This window comes from Chiloscyllium plagiosum, unplaced genomic scaffold, assembly GCF_037043375.1.
Source record: "Chiloscyllium plagiosum isolate Xiang-an unplaced genomic scaffold, Cpla_swu_hap1 HiC_scaffold_11, whole genome shotgun sequence".
NCBI lineage: Eukaryota > Metazoa > Chordata > Chondrichthyes > Orectolobiformes > Hemiscylliidae > Chiloscyllium > Chiloscyllium plagiosum.
In genome coordinates, this window is record NW_028270149.1 from 4,195,954 (window position 1) to 4,214,895 (window position 18,942).

The 18,942-nt window shown below is 43.9% G+C and overlaps 1 protein-coding gene across 3 annotated transcripts in view; it reads right to left on the minus strand.

Annotated features, from left to right (window-relative positions):
- The window catches only part of fgf13a (fibroblast growth factor 13a), an 893,628-nt gene that overhangs the window by 294,850 nt on the left and 579,836 nt on the right, over positions 1–18,942 (minus strand). For 2 of the 3 annotated variants that reach the window (XM_087991846.1, XM_087991845.1), the window contains one exon: positions 9,296–9,406. In XM_087991846.1, coding sequence (XP_087847972.1) covers positions 9,296–9,406 — 111 coding nt within the window. Of the gene's footprint in view, positions 1–9,295; positions 9,407–12,980; positions 13,550–18,942 lie in introns of those variants that run through there. The other variant, XM_043705197.2, reaches the window with a different exon arrangement.

Sequence of the window (18,942 nt, forward strand, 5' to 3'; positions counted from 1 at the left end):
ACAAGCCAAACTGAGACACGCACGAGAATTCCTAGAAGCATGACATTCCAACCGGAACTCTATCAACAAACACATTGACTTAGATCCCATTTACCACTCCTTGAGAAAAAAAACAGGAAACGGCATCACCACAGAAAATGACATAACCACAGGAAATGACATCACCAACCCTAGGAAACCTAAACACATAAATAGAAAACAGGCCATATCACCAGTGCTTCAACCGGACAGTTGAAAATGTTACCTAGTATGGTGACGAAATGTCTGAAAATGAATCTTCCAGCTCAGCGAGCAAACCTACATCCAGAACCTCAACCTGAGCTACAAATCTTCTCAAAACTCACTGAGACTAGTTTAGTTTGGGAAGATGGCCAGCGTGGACTAGTTGGACCGAAGGATCTGTTTCCATGCTTTATGACTCTATGATTCTATACTACATATGGGACAATGCTGTAGTTTGGTTAGCTGTCGTTTGAATAACTTATCCTCCATTTTATTTATGAGATTAATGTTCAGAAGTTCAAAAAAAAGAGGGAAACACATGTCCAAATAAAACTTTTATAAAAACAATGGAACTGCATTACTGTAACCACAGAACATTAAACCAGAATCACCACACATAATTGATCTAATGGAGCAGAAACACAGAAAACAAAAGCAGGATTCGACCATTCGGTCCATCAAGCCTAATCCACCATTCAGTATTGTAGTGATTGTAATGAGGTCAGCCAGCTGTACCACATAGAATATGAGTTCCATTATTGGGGATGTTAACCTGGTCCAATCAGGAGGTCCTGGCCGACATAAAAAGGTTGAGTATCAGGGATACTGACACTGTGGTGCCTGACTCTGTATGGAGGCAGTACAACAGTCAAGGGCTGTCCATGTGTAAATAAAGAGTGACTTAATGACGGGATACTGGACTCTGTAGAGTTATTTCAAATATGATCGTGGCTCATATGATCATAGCTTTTAATTCCCTTCGCCCGAAACAACTATATCTAACATCTTCTTGAAAACAGCCATTGTTTTAGCCTCAATCACTTTCCATGGCAGAGAATTCCACAGGCTCACCACTCTCTGGATGAAGAAAGTTCTGCTCATCTCAGTCTGAAATGGCCTACCCTGTATCCATAGACTGTCACTCCTGGTTCTGAAGTCCCTGGTCATTGGGAACACATCATTTGTGTTACTGTCGTGAAGACAACTAGGTTTGTTGTGGAGGTGACATTGTTCTTGGCTGCCATTGGGAGAAGCTGAACCACACTTGCGTTGCTTCATTTCGAGAGGTGCATCCCTCAGGAGGGTCTTACCCTTGGATCAAGGTTTATGGAGCGGACATGCCAGCCGCCAAGAGCTGTCAACCAAACACAGGCAGCCACTTGTCTCCAGTCAACAGCACCACCAGGAGTGCAGTGACTGATGCTGGTATGACACCCCTCCCCCCAACATTTTAACTTAATGAGGGGCCACAGCTGGATATTGGTGGAAAGGGAGTCACAGGGTAACAGTTTTGAAGGAGAGTATATCAACAGGAAGAAAATGGGGCAAACAAATGGACCTAGCCTCCTGGTCCCTCAAATAGGTATTGAGTGCCTGTGACCAATAGCCTCCTGGTCCCTCAATAGGCTTTGACCAAAGGACTTCCTCACCACCCCACTCCCCATAAGCCCCTCCACCCACCCAAAACTCAATGTCCCCCAAGAGCTGGCAAGCAGGTATCTCAGGGTTTCCCAGTGGCATGCCCTGTGTGACAATCTCCAACCTGCTGCTGGGCTAATGCCAATGATGAGGGCAGAGTGGTAGATGTGACCTTCACGGACTTCAATTAGGCATTCGACAAGGTTCCCCATTTGGAGACTGGTTAGCAAGGTCAGATCTTATGGAATACAGGGAGAACTAGCCATTTGGAGACAGAACGAGCTTGAAGGTAGAAGACAGAGGGTGGTGGTGGAGGGTTGTTTTTCAGACTGGAGGCCTGTGCCCAGTGGAGTGCCACAAGGACTGGTGCTGGGTCCTCTACTTTTTGTCATTTATGTAAATGATTTGGATGTAAGCATAAGAGGTACACCAAAATTGGGGGTGTAGCAGACAGCGAAGAGGGTTACATTGAATTACAATGAGATCTTGATCAGATGGGCCAATGGGCTGAGAAGTGGCAGATGGAGTTTAATTCAGATAAATGCGAGGTGCTGCATTTTGGGAAAGCAAATCTTAACAGGACTTATACACTTAATGGTAAGGTCCTAGGGAGTGTTACTGAACAAAGAGACCTTGGAGTGCAGGTTCTTAACTCCTTGAAATTAGAGTCACAGGTAGATAGGATAATGAAGAAGGTGTTTGGTATGCTTTCCTTTATTGGTCAGAGTATTGAGTGCAGGATTTGGAAGGTCATGTTGTGTCTGTACAGGACATTGGGTAGGCCACTGTTGGAATATTGCGTGCAATTCTGTCTCCTTCCTATCGGAAGGATGTTGTGAAATTTGCAAGCGTTCTGAAAAGATTTATAAGGATGTTGCCAGGGTTGGAGGATTTGAGCTATAGGGAGAGTTTAAATAGGCTGGGGCTGTTTTCCTTGGAGTTTCAGAGGCTGAAGGGTGACATTATAGAGTCTATAAAATCATTAGGGGCATGGATAGGATAAATAGACAAGGTCTTTTCCCTGGGGTCGGGGAGTCCAGAACTAGAGGACATAGGTTTAGGATGAATGGGGAAAAATATAAAAGAGACCTAAGGGGCAACGTTTTCTCACAGAGGGTGGTATGTGTATGGAATGAGCTGCCAGAGGAAGTGGTGAAGGCTGGTATAATTGCAACATTTCAAAGGTATCTGGATGGGTATATGAATAGGAAGGGTTTGGAGGCGTGCAGGCTGGGTGCTGGCTAATGGGACTCAATTGAGTTGGGATATCTGGTCGGCATAGACAAGTTGGACCGAAGGGTCTGTTTCCATGCTGTACATCTCTATGACTCTATTTGCCCATGTAAACACCTTGGTAGCACAATAGGAAGATTGTCCACAGACCTTGCCACCTCAGACTCAACACACACTCGTCAAACTCCAGGAAAGCCCATCACTGGGGTAGGGCAAAAGGTTCCATCCTTGTCAATGTGCTAAATTTCTACACGCTTTGCTCGGTTTTCACAATTACAGCCTTAATCCAGGACAAGACACAATCCTTCTAATTGTTACCATAAAGAATTCAAACAGACTGTTTAAAACAACAGCATATCAACCCAAAGGAGACATTGCAGTATTGGATTGTACTGTATACATTGCTCAGCACCTCACGTTTTTAATTATTCATGGGATGTGGGCATTTCTGGCTGGCCAACATTTATTGCCTGTTTCTAGTTGCCCCTTGAGAAGGTGGTGGTGAGCTGTCTTCTTAAACCTCTGCCAATTTGCTGTGGAATAGTTAGCATCATCAGTGAGCCTCAGATGAAGTACTGGTGGTATGGCTCGCTTTCTATTTATGTGTTTAGGTTTCCTTGGGTTGGTGCTGTCATTTCCTGTGGACAAGACCAATCCAAGGAACCTAAACACTTAACTAGAAAGTAGGCCTTACCACCAGTGCTTCGTCCGGAGGCTCACTGATGATGTTATTGAGTATGGTAATGAAACGTCTGAAAACAAACCTTCCAGCTCAGCGAGCAAACCTACATCCAGAACCTCAATTGAAGCTATGAACCTTATCAAAACTCGTTAGTCAGGAGGTAAGTTATTTCCTGAAGGAGTCCTGATTTGCTCTCATAGCCATTGTATTTGTATAGTGAGCCCAGTTGAGTTTCTGGTCAATGGTAACCCATCCCCCCCACCCACAAATATTAATGGAGATAGTTTGACAAAGAACCGGCAAGGGTATGATGGCCTGAACAATCTGCTCTGTGCTGGAAACTTTGTTGGTTGTGTCATTTACCTTGCAAAATTAAGCATCTAATATTGGGAAAGAATGAAATGAACAACTCTAAAGCTTGCACAGACTTGACAGCAAGGCCATAATTTATTCTATGCAATTTATTTCACTGTGAAATCGACATAATTTGATTTTCAATGTTGGACATACAACTCTTGATTGTCCATTTGCCACTAAGAACTAATTGACCCAACAATTTGATTGTGTCACCTGTGCATTTCCCAGTTCGATTTATGTACCTTACAGTTTGAGGTTTTTGTTAAATACATATACATAAGTAAAAGAACAATCAGCCCTGTTTTGTATCCTTTTTGTGCAATCCTGTAAAATTCAGCTGAAACTGAATCAACACACAAGAGTATACTTTTGATTTTAATGTGATATCTTAAGTTGTGCACTCAGGGTAATATTTTTTCTTTAATTCATCCTAACACAAATACAGCACAAGCCGTGGGCACTACCTTAAGTTGCTGTGAAACAGATTGCTACCAACTAGGGAGTCAATTTGAAATTGCAATATCGACAGCTAGCACAAACATCTTTGCAATTTTTCCCTCAATTTGCTCTCCACTGTAATCAAGAAAATGTTGCCAAAAATACATCTAATCCGTGTCTCACCCATATGCTGCACAGACATCAAATTCTCATTGCTTCAGTCACTGAAGGTGGGTGGGGACAGATTCTGATGTGTTCCTTGATAACCTGTGATTTGGTTCCAAATATTTAATATGTCACATCCTGGTGTAAGGATGGAGATAGTGAGAGGGTTGCTGGTCCCTAAGCTGTAACACTGTGAGGCTGGAAATTGGAAATACAGAGGTGCTGGGCATTTGGGGAAGAAGAATGCAAGAGATCAAAGACTGGACCTATTTAATGTCTGTCCTTCATCCCTATCTGCCATTTGCACTCCTTTATCTTTTACTCTAAGCAGCCTCAAAATCTGTTCCGCTTATTCCTCTTCCCCTATTGTCAGCATCATAAAAACATTTTCCAGTTCTCTTAGATTATGAAGTAGAGTCATATTGGATGCAAAACTCTGGTTTCTCTCTCTCCACAGATGTTGCCTGGGTTTCTCCAACACTTTCTGCCTTATTTCAGGTTTCCAGCATCCAAGGTACTTTCATTATGAAGATTTGACCTCAACAAGTGGGGAACGGGGTTACAGAGGGAGTTGTGGGCAGTGGTGGTGGGGCCGGAGAGTGGGGCACAAAGTATGAAGGAACAAATTAGATTTCAGAGAGAAGGAGAGTGGGGGAGGACTGGTGAGCATCAAACTGTAAGTGACTTGAGAAAGGGATAGTGTGGTTCAGGAGGAAAGCATTGCAGTCGAGGGATGTATTTGTGCTATACCAGGGGATACCTGTGCAGTCTAGCAGCAACCTGGATGGTACAAGCCTTGTTAACTGTTAAATACCACATCAACAATGTTTTTTTTTTATTTTAAACTATCGTGTATCAAAAATAATCTGATTACCCACAGCAGCAAAATCTAATAGCAAACATTACTGGAGAATGTAGAGTAGGATTTATAAATTAAGACCCAGGCTAATTACTGACTGGTAGATGTAATAATTAGTGAAATTTGCAACACACAAAACTGTAAAGATGGAAATCTACACCAATTTGTCCACTTCTCCCCCACCCCCCACACCTTTGATGTGATTATTTATTTTCCATTGATTGTGAAAGTTGCACAAGAGTTTAAGAACAGGAAGATGACACACTAAAACACGACGTTTACACAGAATGTTTAAAATCCAAAAAAAGTCCACTTTTGAGACAAAATGCAATTATTTACTCTTTGACTGATGAAATTTCTTTTGGATTTCCTATTTTCTGCTCCCCAGTGTCTGCTGTCGTATACACATTGCAAAGACCATGGATTTGATGCATATAAAGGATTTGTTTCTCTAAAATATTTAAGTCTCACTTATTCAGCTGAGTGAGCATTCAATAATATAGAACACAGCATCACCATTCAGCCTATCTCGCTAGGCTGGCCTTTTGAAAAAGCTTTCTCAATTAGTCCGTCTGTCCAACTCTTCCCCATAACACTGCATTGCTTTCCTCTCCACGTCTTTTTTTTAATCCAATTTTCTTTACAATGTTACTTCTGAATCAATTGCTAACCATCCTTTCAGACTGCATTCTTGATCACAGGAAGAAGATTTACTTGATCTTCTGTCCAATTCATTGGCCAATTACCTTCAATCTTCATGCTCTGGCCAGTGGTTCTTCTGCCACTGTATGTCATTTCTCCAGTTCTTCCTTTTAGAACCGCTCCTCATTGTGCACAGCTCTATAAATTCTCATTCCACCGACACAATGGAGCACCATCTTGGCTTTCCTCTTTGTGTATGCTTCAAGTCCCTCACTCCCACACTCCCTCCAAAGCCTTGACTTCCCAGCTAAATTGTGGCACTCAAATCCTTCTGCTAAGGTCTAACCGGTGATGTATAATGGTTTAGTATGATTTCCTTGATCCTTGTAGGGTGCAGAAGGAGGCCATTTGGACCAATCTATCTGCAGCTACACTCCAAATAACCATTATCATTCTCTACCACTCCCCTTTGCTTTCTCTGTCACCCTGCACCTTGATACAACTCAAATAACCATCCAATACCATCTTGAATGCCTCAATTGGACCTGCCTCCACCACATTTCCAGACAGTGCATTTCATACCCTAATTATTCTCTGTGCAGATAAACTTCTCCTTGTATCACATTTGCAAGTTACTTTAAGTCTGTGCCCTCTCATCCTCAATCCTTTTACAAGTAAGAGCACTTCCATCTTGATTACCTCTAACCAGTTCTCTCATTATTATGAAAACTTCAATAAATTTCCTCTTAGCATTCTTCTCTCTGAGGAGAAAAGTCCCACCATTCCACTCTATCCTTGTAACTGAGATTTCTCATCCCTGGACGAAGTTGTGCAGTCCAAAGATGTGCAGGGCAGGTGAATTGGCCATGCTAAATTGCCCATAGTGTTAGGTGCATTAGTCAGAGGGAAATGGGTCTGGGTGGGTTACTCTTCGGATGGTCGGTGTGGACTGGCTGGGCTGAAGGGTCTGTTTCCACACTGTAGGGAATCTAGTCATCTAGTCAAGTTTGTAAATCACTTCTGCACTCTCTCTAATGCACTCATATCCCTCCTGTTCGTGCCCAGAACTAGACACATGCATAGCTGAGGTCTAACAAGTGTCCTCTACAAGTTTACCCACACATTCTATGCTCCTGTTCATAAAGTACTATACATTTTATTAACTGTTCTCTCCATTTGTTCTGCCACCTTCAGTGACTTATGTCCACATACACCAGTAATCCTTTGAACCCTGTATCCCCTTTAGAATTCCATCTCTTATTTTATCATGTTTCTCCATTTTCTAAAATGAATGAGCTCACACTTCCTTGCAGTGGACTTCACCTGCCACCTATATGCCCACTCCACAAACATTATATTCTTTATGCTTTTGAAGTTCTATACTGTCCTCTTCATTTTTTTAGAATGCTTCCAATTTTATCCACAAACTTTGAAATTGTCCCTGCCAACTAAAATCTCAATCAGTTAAATATATCAGTAAAAGAAAGAGGCCTGATACCAACCTTGGGGAATTCCACTGCAAACTAATATCCAGCTGGAAAGAGACCAAGACTGAAGTCACAAAACACCAGGTTTTAGTCCAAAAGGTTTATTTGAAATCACAAGCTTTCAAAGTGCTTTCATCTGATGAAGGGGCAGCGCTGTGATTTCAAATAAACCTATTGGATTATAACCAGGTGTGATGTGACGTCTGACTTTATCCACCCTAGTCTAGCACCGGCACCTCCACATCCTGGAAAAATACCAAACTCTCTGATTCCTACTATTCAGCCAATTCTGTATCCATGTTATTAGATTAGATTCCATACAGTGTGGAAACAGGCCCTTTGGCCCAACAAGTCCACACTGACCCTCCAAAGAGCAACCCACCCAGAGCATTCCCCTACATTTATCCTTGACTAATGCACCTAACATTATGCGCAATTTAGCACGGCCAATTCACCTGACCTGCACATCTTTGGATTGTGGGAGAAAACCGGAGCACCCATAGGAAACCCACTCAGACACGGGGAGAATGTGCAAACTCCACACAGACAGATGCCTGAGGTGGGAATTGAACCTGGGTCCCTGGCCCAGTGAGGCAGCAGTGAGCCACCGTGCCACCCGTAAAATTTGGATTCCTTCAATGGGAAAACAGGCTCTTTGGCCCAACAAGCCCACACCAACCCTCCGAAGAGATCTCCCACCCGGACCCATTACCCCACATTTCCCCTAACCCACACTTTGGGCAACTTAGCTTGTCCAATTCACCCTAACTTACACATGTCTGGACTGTGGGAGGGAACAGGCAGGAATTGAACCCAGGTCGCTGGCGCTGTGAGGCAGCAGTGCTAGCCACCAAGTCACCCTATTCCTGCCCCTTCTATGCCATGAGCTGGAACTTGATCAACAAATCTGTTATGTGGCATTGTACTGAATGCCTTTTGGAAGTCTATACTTTTTTAAAATTCATCAGATGAATGTGTCACTGGCTAGGCCAGCATCCACTGTATCCAGTCAAGAGTGAAACACAGATCTAGAGTCAGCCAGACCAGGTAAGGACGGCAGATTTCCTTCCAACAAGAACATTGACAACAAATGATTACGTGGTCACCATCAGGTTCACTTTATAGTTTCAATTTTTATTGGGTTCCAGTTTCACCATCTACTACAGTGGGATTCAAACTCATGTCCCCAGCTTAGGATTCTGAATGACTAACTTCAGTGATATTCATGGTACACCACCGACCATCTCCCTTCATACACCATATCAACAATAATACCATCATCAATCCTCTCCGCTCCTTCTTCAAAAACACTCCAGCAAATTAACCATACACAAGTTTCCCTTTAAACAATATATCCATGGGTGGCACAGCAGCTCAGTGGTTAGCATTGTTGCCTCACGGTGTCAGGGACCCGGGTTTGATTCCAACCTCGGGTGACTGTCTGCGTAGAGTTTGCAAATTCTGCCCGAGTCTGCGTGGGTTTCCTCTGGGTGCTCCAGTTTCCTCCCACAATCCAAAGATGTGCAGGTTAGGTAGATTGGCTGTGGGAAATGCAGGGTTATAGGGATGGGGTGGGATGCTCAGTCAGAGGGAAGTGTGGACTTGATGGGCCAAATAGCTTGCTTCCACATTGTCAGGATTCTATGATTCTGGATGCTCCTAATCAATTTAGAATTACGCAATATTATTTTGAAGTTATGTTTCATTGAGAACATTTAAATTACCTCGGAAGGAAGAGATAACATTTAACAATAGTAAACACAGAGTATTAATTAACATTGTGTTACTTACTGTAACTACTGCCTTCTTCTTTTGTCCCATCGATAACGCCATCTGGCTGTAACTGCAGGTGGTAGCCTTGCCTGCTGTATAACTTTGTTACGATACCTTTAAGCTGAGGCTCTGAAACAGAAATGAAACTCTCTATTAGTTAGGTTTGGACTGAGGAAACAGCATCCCAACAGCATAGGGGGTTCAGGAACAGCATCCCAACTATCATAGGGGGTTCAGGAACAGCATCCCAACAGCATAGGGGGTTCAGGAACAGCATCCCAACTATCATAAGGGGTTCAGGGTTTCACTTCCCATTGGCTCAAAATCCAGAATCATGAAAAGCCTGGCAAAATGAAACCAGTGCCTCATCTGCACACTCATTCTAGGACCTCTACACTCTCTACCTCAAATGTTATAACCTGCTGTAAAACTGGAGCAAGTCACAAAATGTTAACATTCTCAGCAAGTCCATTCATTTGAAATTCTGAGGAAAATATTGACTGCATTAACCCCCGTTTGGGAGAATTTCTGGAACAGTGATCTGCCTTTAAGATTACATGCAAACATAAAGGAAACAAGGCATTACATTGTTGAAAAGTACTTAGAGAGAGTCTGGCAACACCTGTGGAGAGAGAAATAAAGAGTTAACATTTCGAGTCCAGTGTGACTCTTCTTCAGAATACAAGGCTCTTTCTAGTTTCAAAATATTAACGCTGTCTCTCTATAGATGCTGCCAGACCTGCCCCAGCATTTTCTGTGTTTTGTTTAGATTAGATTACTACAGTGTGGAAACAGGCCCTTCGGCCCAACAAGTCCACACCGACCTGCCAAAGCGCGACCCACCCAGACCCATTCCCCTACACCTAACATTACGGGCAATTTAGCATGGCCAATTCACCTGACCTGCACATCTTTGGACTGTGGGAGGAAACCGGAGCACCCGGAGGAAACCCACGCAGACACAGGGAGAACATGCAAACTCCACACAGACAGTCGCCTGAGGCAAGAATTGAACCCGGGTCTCTGGTGCAGTGAGGCAGCAGTGCTAACCACTGTGCCACCGTGCATGTTACTTTAGATTTCCAGCATCTGCAGAGAGGGAATTCATTTGTGAATATATTTCTGGTTTCTGTTATGATGGGCAATATGTTATTAAAATAGATTGTACTCCCAAATGCTATATACCTTCCTGGCATGCATATAGCAGTTACCTTTTCAGAATGATGTCAGCAATCCCCAGTGAATATCCTCAGAATTAAAGACGGAGCCCAACCACACACAGGGTAATAACTTTCCTCACAGAAATGGTGGTGGGCACCCAAACTGAATGGTGATTGTAACTGTGCTCAGAACATTCAACTGACACACAACCTCAGTTAAACACAATTCTCTCTCCCTCTATTATTATTTATTCCCTTATGGGACATGGGCAAGTCTGGCTGTGCTGCATTTTTGTTGCCTGTCCCTAGTTGCCCCCTTAAGAAGGTGGGGGAGAGCTGCCTTCTTGAACCACTTCTGTCCATGTGCTGTGGGTTGACCCCCAATGCCCTTAGGGAGGAAATTCCAGGGTTCGGACCCAGCGACGCTGAAGGAACGGTGCTATATTTCAAAGTCGGGATGGTGAATGGCTTGGAGGGAAATTTGCGGGAGGTGATGTTCCCAGGTATCTGCTGCCCTTGTCCTAGACTGAACTTGTTGTGGGTTTGGAAGGTGTTATCTAATGATCTTTGGTGAATATACAAACTCTCCAACATTGTACATTTGACAATCTGATTCTTTCAGATTATGAATATTTGAGACTGGTCAGTGATGGTAAAAGGAGACTTCTCACTTCTATCTGACTGCAACTTCTGACAGATTGACACAGGGCACTTAAAAAAGAGAAACAAAAGCAGAAATGATGTTGCAAGTTCTGAAAAAAGGTCACTCGACCTGATTTGAAAACTCTGATTTCTCACCACACATGCTGCCAGACCAGCTGAGCTTTTCCTGCAGTTTCTGTTTTGGTTCTGATTTACAGCACCCGCAGTTCTTTCAGTTTATACTTAAAAAAAGAGGTTGACTCCGATAGAGCAACAGGATAACCCTAAATATTAGAATAAAACTTGACCAGTATTGCTGAAACTTAATTAAAATCTGATCATCTCTTTCTTAAGACAATTTTCCTCCACAGTTTAATTAAAATGATTGAAAAATTCTTAAAAATGTCTGAGAGTAGTAAGTGTTTTGTGAAGACTTTTAACCCCTAAAGACCCCAACACTCTCTCTCTCTCTCTTTCTTTCTCCAAAGCAAACCACAGCGCAAAATTGGAAACTTTCCCAGGAAATGTTCATCGGCGCTGTACTGTACAGTTACACATCAACATTGCTGCCAATCTGACTGCTTGCTGCTCCACTTCACTTTGGAAAGGACTCCCTGAACAACTGACCTCCCTCCCATGAGGGACGAGAGGTTCTCGAGCAGAGCAGAGACCAGGAGGCTCCATCTTCAACCTGCAGACCCTCCCCAAGCTGTAATGTGGACCTGATGGGAGTGGGCTCCACACGCCAGCAAACCTGGCGCTGTCTAAATGCAGTCACTCAATGTCTCGGAGGGTGGTGGGAGGAATCATTAGCTGAAACGAAGGAGTGCAATTGAGAAATAGCTAAAGAACACTGCCTTGTCTATGTGGTTAATGGCAGAGCTGAGTAAATCTCAGGGATGCACAGTATTAGTAAATACAAACTGCTCACGATTAGATTAGATTCCCTACAGTATGGAAACAGGCCCTTCGGCCCAACAAGTCCACACCAACCCTCCGAAGAGCAACCCACCCAGACCCATTTCCCTCTGACTATTACACCTAACACCATGGGCAATTTAGCATGGCCAATGCACCTGACCTGCACATCTTTGGATTGTGGGAGGAAACCAGGGCAAACCCACGCAGACATAGGGAGAATGTGCAAACTCCACACAGACAGCTGCCCAAGGCCGGAATCAAACCTGAGTCCCTGGTGCTGTGAGGCAGCAGTGCTAACCATTGAGCCACCCCCAAATCATGCTCATGGAGTCTAGCAAGTGCCCATTCCTTTTGGTCATTTCACTGAAGACTGTGACAAGCAAATACCCAGCGATGATCCCATTCCCAATCAGCCTCATCTTTCTCCTGATGGTTTGGTTTCTGGATTTTTCTACTCTCTCTGGGAAAGCACCCCTCAACCCCAGACACACACACACACACACCCACACACCCATCTCATTGTTTGAAGATGTCTCGATGGCTTTTTTAATTCAAGTTTCAGCCAAGACCCCTGTTCATTTTACTCGATGCTGTTGGGGGTTTTTTTTCCCCTTCCTGTGTGATTGTTGAATATAATTTTGAAGGCAGGAATGCGTCTCCCGGACTGTATAGGAGGAATGACAGAAACTGTGTGCGTGTTCCAAATCTCATTGCCCGCACAGTGTCTGTCTCTTTGCAGCAAAAGTGTGAGCGTTGGATTCTGGAGCTGACCCAGGGTGGGCTCAGACATTCCAAAAGATCCGTGTAAACATAAAAAATAAAATACAATACAACTTTAAACCAAATGACTGCAAAGCATTCAGAAGCAGGCGAAAGCGACATACCTGGTTGGAGGTCAGTGCCTACGGTTTGGAAAATAAAGAATGTTTTCTTTTAAATAAAAAATCAAAATTAAAAGCTAAATCAAATAAGCAGCAAACCTGGGCGCCTCCTGCGGCGTTTCTTCAAGCCAAAAATCCTGACTTTGGAAAACACAGCAAACCAGTGTCTCTCACAAATCCCTTTGCTTTTACTGGGACTACTGATGCGTTTAGACGGGAGTGATCTGTCTCTCTGTTCCCTGGCCAGTCTTTTCTGTCTGATAAGAGAACTGGCGATAGCAGCAGCCATTGTAACGGCGTTAAAATAAAAATTAACTTTAAAAAAAAAGGGAGATTTGCAACAGATACAGAGGGAGAGAGAGAGGAAGAAGCCTGATCTCCAAAGCAGTCTGCAGCAGCAGCTCGGGTGTTTGTATTAAATCACCATCGCATGGTCGTTGAAACAGCGAGAAGATTAATCTGTTGCAGGAGACAGGGCTCGCGGTTATTCAGTGTAAATCAGGGCTGGGTGCTGGGGATTGAGCATTCCTTCCTGTCCACTGGTCACAATGAGCCATCGCCAACTGTCCTCTGCAACAAGCACCCAGAACCTCGGGCAGTCCTCAGGAAGCAGGCAAGTTAATTCTGCATTGCTGCACCTCCACCAAGCCAGTCTCCCAGGAGCTGGGGCTAACACCTGTTAGTTCTGCACGCTGCTCAGCTCCAGTCCCCTGCTTGACTCTCCCCTTCTTTCGGATACTCACTGCCCCCAGCGAAGGGGGGTGGCACTCTCAAGCTGCCTCCAGACCTCTGTCTGGCATTCTCTCCCCTCCCCTCCACTCCAAGCCCTCAGTAACAGAGCACTAGGTACCTTGAGACAGAGCTAGTGTGAACTGGAGAGGGGAGGACTGCAGTTCTGGCATCGAACTCGGGACGCTATGATCACAGCTTGTCGGTGGCAGAGAGGCGCAGGGACTGAGACAGTGAGTGCCAGCAGCAGCAGGAGATAGACTCACACCCCTCTCTCAGCACCAGGACCGGCTTCCCCCAACCCTAACACCACACAGCCAGAGCCTGGCCCTGTCACTCACCCAGAAGCTCCAGCTCTATTTCTAGCCACTTCCTAGTCTGACTGGAACTAAAATGCTTTATAATGTTCAGAGTCTTCCTTAGACAGCCGGCTCTGATATCCTCACAACCCAGGGTTAGAATGGATCTTTGCTGCACACAAGGTTAGAGCTGCCTAAATAGAATGGCAGGAAACCAGACATCATGTAAAGTTCTAGGTTTCTCTAACCTGCTGCTGCTGCTGGTTCAACGCAGTTCCCCACAGAGAGGACAGTCATTCAGAGCACTGCAACATTGAGAGTTAAACATCTACGTGCATCTGAAAAGCTCCAGACAGCATGCTGAGGAGATTGACTAGAAAGGCACCAGAGATAGGGAGCTCAGTGAGATGGAAAAAGAGAGAGAAATTGGAATTGCTCGCCCTGGAACAGAGAAGGTTAAGAGGAGATTTGAATGAGATGTTCAAAATTATGGAATTTTCTGATGGGATAAGATAAATAGCAAGAGTTTGTAGTGGGTATAAGATTGGTAGTGGAACTGCAAAAATTCACCACAGGTCCTCAGACTGCACCTTCTGAATCCACAACCACTTCCATCTAGAAGGACAACGGCAACCGATAGATGGGGACACTGCTCCCTGCAAGTTCCCCTCCAAGCCACTGACCATCCTGACTTGGAAGTATATCACTGTCCCTTCACTGTCACTGGGTCACAATCCTGGAATTTCCCTCCCTCAGGGCATTGTGGGTCTACCCATAGCTCATGGACTGCAGCGGTTCAAGAAGGCAGCTCAACTCCACCTTCTTGGTGGGGGGGTGGGGTGGGGCAACTAGAGACAGGCAATAAATACTGGGCCCAGCCAGCAATGCCCATGTCCCTACAAGTGAGTAAGAAAAGCACAGGAGGGATCCAGATTGGAAATAATTGGCAAAAGGATCTAGGGTGCAGATGAAGAGAATCATATTTTTCATACATTTAGAGATGGTTCAGAGGAGAAAGGTGATAAATACCTTTCAAAAAAAGCTAAAGCAGGGTTACAGGAAAAGAGCAATGGGCTCTTTTGAAGAGCTGACACGTAGGAAGGGTCAAATTGTTCCTCCTGTGTTACAGGAATCCTTCCCATCAGAAGGGACGGGAGAAATTTCTGGCTGTAACAGCTGTTCCTTTTTTGAGGTATTTTAGGTGCTGGAAGTGATTTCCAGGAGCAATTACTGTTTTATATGCTGTTGCATTGTTTTGGAACTTAGGGGAAAAAAAGGTCCAAACAGCAGCACTTTTAAAAGGAAGAAGAACAGATAAAGGAAGCACATGGTGAGGACAGTGCAGGAGAGAGAGAGAGAGAGAGAGAGAGAGAGAAACTGACACCACAGTGAACCTGCACAGTTACTGCCTTTGCTGTTTTTGAATTCATGTATCGCTGGACATCGGAGTGCATCTGGGAAAATTAACAGTGAAATTCACAACTAATCTTGGCAGAACTGTTGGGTGAGACGGGAAAAATATAAAAGAGACCTAAGGGCAACATTTTCATGCAGCGGGTGGTACGTGTATGGAATGAGCTGCCAGAGGAAGTGGTGGAGGCTGGTACAATTGCAACATTTAAAAGGCATTTGGATGGGTATATGAATAGGAATGGTTTGGAGGAATATGAGCCAAATGCTGGCAAAATGGGAGTAGATTAGTTTAGATTATTAGTTGGATCAAAGTGTCTGTTCCCGTGCTGTACATCTCTATGACTCAATGACTGTGTGCAAAGTTAATCACAATCCCCAGCAATATTAATGATGTTGCTAACTTTGATTTATTCAGTCATTGTGAATTTGTAAAACATATGGGACATGCCATGAGTTCATTCATTGTCTGATGTTATACCAGCCAGTTTTGAAACAGTTTCTACTATTATTAGAATACTGAATGGATTCACAAACTCTTAACATTTGCCTGTACCTTTTTTTTGGGACTGTTTTTTGTAGCTGTTTGCCTATTATTTACTTATCTCTGCTATTTAACTCTGTGATCGTAACGCTCCCAGGACAAGGCTTTTGACTCTGCCTCGGTACACGTGACAATAAATTCAATTCAATTCAATTCAGTTCAATACAATACAATACGTAGAACATAGAACGTGGAACAATACAGCACAGAACAGGCCCTTCGGCCCATGATGTTGTGCCGAACATTTGTCCTAGCTTAAGCACCCATCCATGTACCTATCCAATTGCCGCTTAAAGGTCACCAATGATTCTGACTCTACCACTCCCACAGGCAGCGCATTCCATGCCCCCACCACTCTCTAGGTAAAGAGCCTACCCCTGACATCCCCACCTTCCACCCTTCACCTTAAATTTATGTCCCCTTGTAACACTCTGTTGTACCCGGGGAAAAATGTTTCTGACTGTCTACTCTATCTATTCCCCTGATCATCTTATAAACCTCTATCAAGTCACCCCTCATCCTTCGCCGTTCCAATGAGAAAAGGCCTAGCACTCTCAACCTATCCTCGTACGACCTATTCTCCATTCCAGGCAAACTCCTGGTAAATCTTCTCTGCACCCTCTCCAAAGCTTCCACATCTTTCCTAAAGTGAGGTGACCAGAACTGCACACAGTACTCCAAATGTGGTCTAACCAAGGTCCTGTACAGCTGCAACATCACTTCACGACTCTTGAATTCAATCCCTCTGCTAATGAACGCTAATACACCATAGGCCTTCTTACAAGCTCTATCCACCTGAGTGGCAACTTTCAAAGATCTATGATTATAGACCCCAAGATCCCTCTGCTCCTCCACCTTACTAAGAACCCTACCGTTAACCCTGTATTCCACATTCTTATTTGTCTTTCCAAAATGGACAACCTCACACTTGGCGGGGTTGAACTCCATCTGCCACTCCTCAGCCCAGCTCTGCATCATACCTAAGTCCCTTTGTAGCCAACAACAGCCCTCTTCACTATCCACAACTCCACCAATCTTTGTATCATCTGCAAATTTACTGACCCACCCTTCGTTCCCTCTTCCAAGTCATTAATAAAAATTACAAACAGCAGAGGACCCAGAACAGATCCCTGCGGAACTCCACTTGTAATTGGGCTCCAGGCTGAATATTTACCATCTATGAGGAGAAAGTGAGGACTGGCAGCTTAATGTTCCAGGATACAAATGTTACAGGAAGGATAGAAAGGGAGGCAAGAGAGGAGGGGGAGTGGGATTTTTGATAAGGGATAGCATTACAGCTGTGCTGAGGGAGGATATTCCTGGAAATACATCCAGGGAAGTTATTTGGGTGGAACTGAGAAATAAGAAAGGGATGATCACCTTATTGGGATTGTATTATAGACCCCTAATATTAATAGGAAATTGAGAAACAAATTTGTAAGGAGATCTCAGCTATCTGTAAGAATAATAGGGTGGTTATGGGAGGGGATTTTAACTTTCCAAACATAGACTGGGACTGCCATAATGTTAAGGGTTGAGATGGAGAGGAATCTGTTAAATGGGTACAAGACAATTTTCTGATTCAGTATGTGGATGTACCTACTAGAGAAGGGAAATTGCCTTATTGGGAAATAAGGCAGGGCAGGTGACTGAGGTGTCCGTGGGGGAACACTTTGGCGACCATAATTCTACCAGATTTAAAATAGTGATGGAAAAGGATAGACCAGATCTAAAAGTTGAAGTTCTAAATTGGAGAAAGGCCAATTTTGATGGTATTAGGTAAGAACTTTCAGAAGTTGACTGGGGTCAGATGTTCACAGGAAAAGGGACGGCTGGAAAATGGGAAGCCTTCAGAAATGAGATAATGAGAATCCAGAGAAAGTATATTCCTGTCAGGGTGAAAGGGAAAGCTGGTAGGTATAGGGAATGCTGGATGACTAAAGAAATTGAGGGTTTGGTTAAGAAAAAGAAGGAAGCATATGTCAGGTATAGACAGGATAATCCAGTGAATCTTTAGAAGAGTATAAAGGCAGTAGGAGTATACTTAAGAGGGAAATTAGGAGGGCAAAATGGGGACATGAGATAGCTTTGACAAATAGAATTAAGGAGAATCCAAAGGGTTTTTACAAATACATTAAGGACAAAAGGGTAACTAGGGAGAGAATAGGGCCCCTCAAAGATCAACAAGGCAGCCTTTGTGTGGAGCCACAGAAAATGGGGGAGATACTAAACGAGTATTTTGCATCAGTATTTACTGTGGAAAAGGACATGGAAGATATAGAATGTAGGGAAATAGGTGGTAACATCATGAAAAATGTCCATATTACAGAGGAGGAAGTGGTGGATGTCTTGAAGTGCATAAAGGTGGATAAAACGCCAGGACCAGATCAGGTGTACCCGAGAACTCTGTGGGAAGCCAGGGAAGTGATTGCTGGGCCTCTTGCTGAGATATTTGTAAGATTGATAGTCACAGGTGAGGTGCCGGAAGACTGGAGGTTGGCCAACGCGGTGCCACTGTTTAAGAAGGGTGTTAAGGACCAGCCAGGGAACTATAGACCAGTGAGCCTAATGTCAGTGGTGGGCAATTTGTTGGAGGGAATCCTGAGGGACAGGATGTACATGTATTTGGAAAGGCAAGGACTGATTAGGGATAGTCAACATGGCTTTGTGCATGGGAAATCATGTCTCACAAACTTGATTGAGGTTTTTGAAGAAGTAACAAAGAGGATTGATGAGGACAGAGCGGTCGATGTGATCTATATGGGTTTCAGTAAGGCGTTCAACAAAGTTCCCCATGGAAGACTGGTTAGCAAGGTTAGATCTCATGGAATACAGGGAGAACTAGCCAATTAGATACAGAACTGGTTCAAAGGTAGAAGACAGAAGATGGTGTTTTTCAGACTGGAGGCTTGTGAGCAATGGAGTGCCACAAGGATCGGTCCCGGGCCTTCTATTTTTTGTCATTTATATAAATGATTTGGATGTGAGCATAAGAGGTACAGTTAGTAAGTTCGCAGATGACACCAAAATTGGAGGTATAGTGGACAGTGAAGAGGGTTACCTCAGATTACAACAGGAT